At 61.2% G+C, this 7,603-nt stretch overlaps 1 protein-coding gene across 1 annotated transcript; it reads right to left on the bottom strand.

The window, feature by feature from the left end:
- Positions 1-580: 580 nt before the first annotated feature.
- MRGPRG (MAS related GPR family member G) lies at positions 581-4,709 on the bottom strand. The gene has a single exon (XM_017643939.3). The coding sequence runs from the start codon at positions 4,553-4,555 to the stop codon at positions 3,701-3,703; it is 855 nt and encodes a 284-aa protein (XP_017499428.3). The 5' UTR covers positions 4,556-4,709; the 3' UTR covers positions 581-3,700.
- Between the last annotated feature and the right edge of the window lie 2,894 nt (positions 4,710-7,603).

Genomic DNA, 7,603 nt, shown 5'->3' with positions numbered 1-7,603 from the left:
AAGAGAAAAAAGCAGTTAATATTAGCAGACTCATGGATGACCCAGATATTGGAGAATCAGATAAAGACTTTTAAAGAACGATTATAAATATGTTTAAGGATTTACAGGGAAACTTGGACAGAATGGGTGAACAGACAGGAAATGTCAACAAAGAAATGGAAACTATAAAAAATCAGATAGAAATTCAAGTAGTGAAAATCACAATAGCATATTTCAACAGATGGGCTTAACAGTTTAATGGACACAGTAGAGGAAAGGATCAATGGATCTGAAGGTAGAGAAACACAGATCATCTAGTCTGAAGCACAGAAAGATTTAATAATTATATCACCCGGTATCATCCCTGAGCATGGTGCCATATCAGTGACCCAAAATGGGTGTAACTGGAGTCTCAGAAGGATAAGAGGGAGAGCATAGGACTGGAAAAAATATTTACAGAGAGAAGTGGTGAAAAGCTGACAATTGTTGACAGAGATGGACCTAGTCTGGGGAGGCTTAGTGAATCCTAAGTGGAACAATAATAAAAAAAAAACCTATCTAAGCATTTATTGTTGAACTGCTAAAATGCAGAGGTAAAATTTTCAAATGCACCCAAAGGAAAAAAGATACGCTACATTGAAGGAATCAATGATAAAATGAAATCTGACTTACTATCATCTGAAATGGTGGGAGCCAAATAACATGTAATGACACCTTTCAAATGCTGAAGTCAATTGATTTACAATGAAGGTGTCAATGTCTTTTCAGCAAATGTTTCTAGAATGACTGGATATCCATATGGGAAAAAGAGAGCCAAACTGATCAGACCTTGACCACTGTTTCACACGAGCCATGTTTAATTTGAGAGGAACCTCAGGAAAGGCAGACCTGGGAGGGAGGCCGCACGTGTGCCTTGTGTCCCTTGTCTCCCCCAGGTCTGGTGCATGCTGTCCCAGGGCCCAGCTGCCAGCAGCCTCCTGTGGGGATCCCCATCTCTCTCTTCTTCTCAGAGCAGGTGCCTGTGTCCTAGACCTTCCTTACTTTCCCCACAGTGGCAGCCCTCCCCTCCCACCACCACCTGTGCAAGGTCAGACAGGCACCCTCTCCTCCTGGAAGCCTCCCCTGCTTTCCAAGTAGGAATATGTGTCCCTCCTCCATGCTTCCCTAACACATAAACTGGGATATCAAGGGCAAATGGGAACAGTGACGCTCCCTAAGTCTGCAAACCTCTGTGCACACCCGGACACCCTGTCTTCCAGCTGCGTCACTGTGTCTGTCCCTTCTCCAGACACCAAGCTCCTCGGGGCCAGAGGCCACACCGTGGTGCGTCCACATCCCGGGCTCCCACCCAGTGCCCAGGATGGAGTTGGCTCTAATGATACCCGTTGGCTTAATGGGGAGAGTGTGGTCAAGGGAGGGCGAGGGGCCTGGGGTGGCTGCACTCTGCAGTGAGCAACCTGGGCCCTCCCGAATCTGACAGCCTTCCCAGGCTTCAGGTCGGGGGTCAGGACTCGGGCTGGCCCGGACGGTTCCAGGGCCCAGGAGCAGCCTGGTGTGATTTTGTGGTGTTGCACTCTGATTCGGCCATATCGCTGATTCGTTTGACCCCAGCATCCATGCAGTCCCCATCCACCCATCCGTTCAGCAAGTGCTTGTCAAGCCCCTGCTCCCGGCCCCTTGGTTCCTCAGCAGTGGGGAGGCAGTGGTGGGAGAGCCACCAGGCCCCTTGACCTCAAGGAGCTCCCCTTCTGGAGAGACATGGGCACGGACAGGCAAGCAGACAGGAATGTAAGAAATGAAGCCTGAGGAGGGGGCCCAGGCTGTTCTGGGCAGGTGGCCACCTTGGGTGCTCGGCCGAGGCGGCTCCACCAGAGGAGCTGACGCCACCGCGCGCCGCCAGGGAGCTGCCGGCTCACAGGACAGGCCGACGCAAGGGCAGACCCTGATGGCTGGGCAGGACCTGCCAAGGGTGAGAACGTCCGCAGCCAGCGCGGTGGGCGAGCCAAGGACACGGCTGCTGGGGACAGCTGGAGCTCTGCCCGGAAACGGAGATGGGAGAGGTGACGCATTTGGCCTTAAAGGTCAGGATGAGCGGGCAGAAACGGTCCACCCTCTTCTGTGGCCCGACTGCCTTGCCTTGGTCCCCCCTGGGATCCAGATGGAGAATTTCCTCCGCGCCTTATGCAGAAGGGTCTCTCGCAGCCAGGTGACTGCTGGAGGTCACCTGGCTAGGGCGGTGCCAGCAGGCTGAGAGACCAGCCTGGTGACAGCTCTGTCCCTTCAGCTGACCGCGTGCTTCTCCGGGACCCGGGACACTCGCCAGGTCTTTGGAGCTCAGGCTGGTGTCCCACACCCCAGCAGTGGGTTGTGGGGCCAGAGGTCTCCACACTCCCCACCTGTCTAGACCAGTATATTAATCCATTCCCCAGACACAGTCAGCCGCCCGGCTGCCATCTGTCCCCACCGGCACACAGATGGATGCCCTGCAGCAGCCATTTCCTGGGGCTGGGAGGATGGGACTGATGCTGGGGCACCCCACCTGGGTGACTGCTTCCCACCCTGATCTCATTTCCAGGCCTCCCAAGAAGGAAACCACACCCCTCCTTGGGGTCTGGCCAGAAGGGACACAGGAATGAACAGTCCCTCCTGCCCCCCAAATCCAAGCCTCCTCTACCTACCAGGGCTCGGGGTCCTTCCCCCTCCCGAGCTGGCCTTTGGCCTGAGGGGCCCTTGCCTCCCTCTGTTGGAATCATCCGGCGTAAGGGGGGCTTGTGGGGCCAGAACCCCGGGAGGGCAGGAAGCCTGTAAAGAAGGTGGTTGGGGTGGAGACAGGTGGGCTTTCCTTCTTGCTTCTGGGTGCTCCAAAGCTCCCGTAATGACAGCACAAAACTTTTCTAGTCAAAAAAAAAAAATCTCATGACTCTTAAAAGCGATTCTGTGATTGTAAAATGCTGTTGTCACGGGTTCCACACGGCACATTTAGAATGTCTCCATTTTTGGTAAAACTTGGAATGTCTGTGGGTCTCCATTAAGAACATAAACACGACAGGGACTTAGGCCCAGTCGTCTCCCTCCGGATCCAGAGTTTTGGTAATTTGTCTTTTCAGCATTTTCTGCAGGGCTGGGACGTCTTGACAGTGACCGGGAACTGGTTTTTTGATCATCAGAAACCACATAAGGTGACGTGTGCTCTGAAAGGTGAAGCATCTGGCTGGGGTTCCCGCCGTCCCCTCTCCCGCTTCCCTACGGGGGACAAACCTTGGCTGGGCAGGGTGTGCAGGGACGGGGCGGGTGGCAGGGAGCCACGGATTCCTGGGCGGAGGGGACGTTAGGGATGGGGTTGGGGGCGGGAGCGCCTTCCTGGCAGCAGGTGTCGGAGGGCGATGGGGCTGGAGGGGCAGGGAGGGCGCGTGGCACCAGCCTCCCCCGGAACCCCTTTTGGCAGCCAGCTTTTGGGGGCATTTGGTGAGGAAGTGGCGCCATCTGGTGGCCCGTGAGGAGACTGTTGGGAAGGCGGGGAGTGGGTGGTTACCCGGGGGTGTCCCTTCGGCTCCTTCGGGGACCAATCAGCAGTGCGGCCTTAGCCCTGTTTGGGCCTTGGGGGACCACAGCTGTCACTCTGTCCTCAGCCCTTGGGGCCCCAGGGCGAGTGCGCTGCGGGTAGGGGGGATGACAGAGTCCTGGCAGGGTCTGGCGAGGGGTGGGGTGGGGGCAGCCGCCCCTACATGAGGCCCATGGGCAGGGACGCGGCCCCCAGCGCGGCCTCCTCCCCGAGGGCCCTCTGGAGAACCGCGCGCAGCGGCTCCCGCTTCCCGGGCTGCCGGCCCACCGTGAAGTAGACGAGCGGCCTGGAGCTGCTGTGGACGCAGGCCAGGAAGGCGGCCAGCGGGGGGAACACGGGCAGCAGCAGGTTCAGGAGGGGCCGCAGGCTCCAGTAGAGGACGAAGGGCAGGCCGCAGAAGAGGAGCAGCAGCACAGAGCCCAGGACGATGCCGTAGAACTTGGGGCGCTGGCGCTGGGAACAGCAGGCCACCCAGACGAACAGGACGAGTCCGGCCACGCAGGCCGCGCAGACCAGGGACAGCAGCCACACGACGCTGGCCGAGTGGTACCGCAGGCAGGTCAGGGGGCGCGCGCTACTGCGCAGCAGGCCGCAGGCGTTGCTGGTCAGCAGCACGGCCGGCGGGCCCAGGGCCCAGACCAGGCCGCAGACGACGCCCGCTGTGTGTCTGGGGCGGCAGCGCTGGCAGCCGGAGGGGACGACTGCAGAGAGGCAGCGCTCGGCGCTGAAGGCCGCCAGCAGCCAGAGCCCCACGGAGAACCCGGCGAAGGCGACTGCGAAGTAGAGGGTGTCCTCGGCGCCCAGGGCGGCCTGCACGACGGAGAAGCCCACCTGGCAGGCGAGGAACAGGAAATCCGCGGCGGCCAGGTGGAGGATGTACACGGAGAAGGGGCCCTTCTTGATGTGCAAGCCGAGGTGCCAGAGGACGAGCCCGTTGCCCACCAGGCCTCCGAGGCCGACGGCCAGGGTGAGGTAGAAAACGACGCTGTTGAAGGTTCTCCAGAGCCCGAACATGCTGGCTGGCTCCCGGGCGGGCAGGAAGGGCCCTGGAAAGAGGCGACAGAGTCCGGCAGTGCACGGGTCCCCCAGTGCAGCCAGACGGGCCCCCAGGCGGCGTGGGGGCCTCCCTTCCCCGTGGATGGCCAAGCCCTGCGGCTCACCGCCTCTCCGTAAGAGGGGCGTTGGGAAGATAGTGATGGTTGACAGGGCGGGGCTGGGCGGGTCAAGGCCCTGCCCTCCTCCAGGCTGGATGGGCAGACTGGTGCTGGCACGGGCACTGATTCACAGGCCCTGCACGGTAAGGTGTGAGGTGGCAGAAGCCAGCAGTGGGCTCACGCGGGCAGGGGCTTCCTCCCCCCACCATCAGGGGCCCTGCTGGGGGCCTCCCGCCCAGAGGGCCTGGGCCACACTCCTACTAAATCCCCCACCCTAGGGGGCCTGCTGGGTGGTGTGCAGTGGTGGCCCTGAGGACACTGTCCTGTGCTGGCGGGGGGAGAAGGGAGGAGGGAAGATGTTTGGGGGCCACCCGGCAGCTGGGAGGGTGTGGGAAGGCAGGGGAGGCGCTGACCATGCCTGCAGGCTCTGGCCCAAGCAGAGGCTAAGCCCTGGGGCCCTGGCACAGGGGGGCCCGCACGGCTCTGCTCTGCAGCCTCAAAGCAGGCATGGGGTCTCTGGGGACAGGTCGCAGGGCCGGGGCCTCTGTGGAGGTCAGCTGCTTCTGAGAAGAGTCCTGCTCTGGTCCAGGCCTGTGCCCTCCGAGGGGAGGGAGAAATGGGCACTGGGAGCCCGGCCCAGTCATGGAAGGTCTCAGAGCATCCCCACCCCCATCCCGACCCACACAGGTCTGGGGGATGCAGCCAGGGAGCCCTTCGCACCCCGCTCTGTGTTAGTTGCTGTGGGGTGGGGGTGCCGTGGGGGGAGGAGAGACACACACAGAGAGAAATAGAGACAGAGAGAGATGAATACAGAGACAGAGATGGGCAGAGAGGGAGAGAGGGGGAGAGAAAGAGAGATGGAGGGAGACAGGGAGAGACAGGGACAGACAGACAGAGCTCCCAAGCCGCACCGCGTGCCCCTGCTACCACGCCTTTGCTGGGCTGTGCCCCTGCCAGGGACACCCAGAGCCCCACCCCACCCACCAGGCCCCATGCCTCTAAGGCCCCACCGTGCCCTGTGCCTGGGGCCTTCTGCAGCAGCCCTGAGCCTCCCTGCCCAGCACCCTCCTCTGTGGCTGTCCTTGTGCCCAGGGTGGGGAAGGGGTCTGGCCTCTGTCCCCGGGAGCCTTGCAGCCTCCTCACCTGCTGTCAGCACGGTCTCTGGGCCGGGCTGGGACAGCTGCACTCACCACCCCGGCCCTAAACCCTCCCACCCTCGGGGGGCGGGGTGGCTGGCCCTGCCCCTCCTCCTCAGCCCTCCCTGCACACGGACCCTGCTGCCTGGCGCTCAGAGTGGACTGGGCAGCCTGGGCCCCTGGTCCGGGGGACCATACCTTCTGGGCAGCTCCTGCTCACGAGCACAGCCGGACCCTTTCTGGCTGTGAGGCTTTGCGAGAATGACCTGACCCCTCCATGCTTCAGTTTCCCCTCTGCTCAGATGGACAATTCATGGTCAGCCTGGCAGCTGGCTTGGGGCTGGATCCGTGACAGGCCACCGGTGGGTGCTGCTCCGGGCGGTCTGCAGAGCTGGGGCCCCTTCCTAAGGGCCCACGCTTACCATCTGCCTGCTGGCCTCGGACTCTTTGGGGTTAAAATACTTTCAGTGAGCCCTGCACACTGAAATGTTCCCGACAAGGAATTACCTTCCCTGTGGACTGTTCAACAGTCAGAATCATGTCGTAAAGATGCTGTTTGTCCACAGACATGATGAATCTCCTCCCGCCACCTGCAGTGTGCTAGCACCCCGGACCCGCCTCGGCATCTCTGGAGGCCCATCCTCTCCTCAAAGGTCCCTTTTCTGGAGCTGTGCCTGGCCCTGGTGCTTCAGACCACCCCAGGCTGCCCAGCCGCCGCCCCTTTGCTGTTCACTCCACACTTGCCCATCTCCTGGGCCAGCTTGCGCTTTCTCTCTTGGCTGACTGTCTGCCCACCTCACCCAAGGGAATGTCGCCTCCTCTCGGCCCTCTGCTGCGAGTGGGGCCTCGTGTGGCAGGGCCCTTGGCACAAGCTGGAGCAGAATGTCGGCAGTAATGACAGCAGCACACACGGGCGTGGGGGGCATCACCCCCAAAAGCATGTCCGGGACCAGCCCCTGGAACTTGTGAATGTGCTCTTATGGGGGGGCGGGTCTTTGCAGAGGTAAGGGAGGGTTTTGAGATGAGGTCATGCTGGATGCCCCAGGGGGACCCTAAGTCCAATGACAAGTGTCCCTATAAGAGAAAGGAGAGGGCAGACACACAGGGAGGGGCCATGTGGCCACAGAGGCCAAGGCCAGGGGACGGGGCCACATGCTCAGGACCCTGGAGCCACAGAAGCTGCAGGAGGCAGGGAGGCCCCCCTGGGAGCCGAGGGAGTGCGGCCCAGATGCCTGGAGGGCACACGCTGGCCTCCAGACTGAGAGAGTGGGAGTCTGTTGTGTCAAGCGGCACCTCCCACCCGGTCTGTGCCATTTGCTCCGGCCGCCCCAGGACACTGACACAGTCATGCAGGCGCTGTGGAATTGCTCCCTAGGAAGCATCTCATTTACTCCACGGCTCTGCCGCTGAGCTCGCCGTGTCCTTGCCGCTACTTACAATGGGGAAACCGAGGCAGAGCGCACGCCACAGCTTGTCCAGGGCCGCACAGACCCTTGGCAGTGGGGGACTCGAGCTGGGCCGCCCATCTCTCCGATACTCTCCTGTCTCGCTGCCCGGAGCTCAGCTAGGCTGGAGCACCTGGGGCTGCCCTGACCCTCGCAGCCTTGAGCTGTCACCCGGACCACCGAGAGCCACTAACCCAGCGGGTCCTCTGGAGCTGGTCCGGCAGCGGGGTGCCCCGAGTCCCAGCCCTGGCCAGGCTTCCCGGGGAACAGGGCTGGCACCTCTTTGGCATGCGCAATGGGCGACTTCAGTCTGCCCTGGGCCCAGCT

Source organism: Manis javanica, chromosome 11 (assembly GCF_040802235.1).
Source record: "Manis javanica isolate MJ-LG chromosome 11, MJ_LKY, whole genome shotgun sequence".
NCBI lineage: Eukaryota > Metazoa > Chordata > Mammalia > Pholidota > Manidae > Manis > Manis javanica.
The sequence above is the reverse complement of the archived record's forward strand: the minus strand, read 5'-3'. Positions and strand labels throughout refer to the sequence as shown.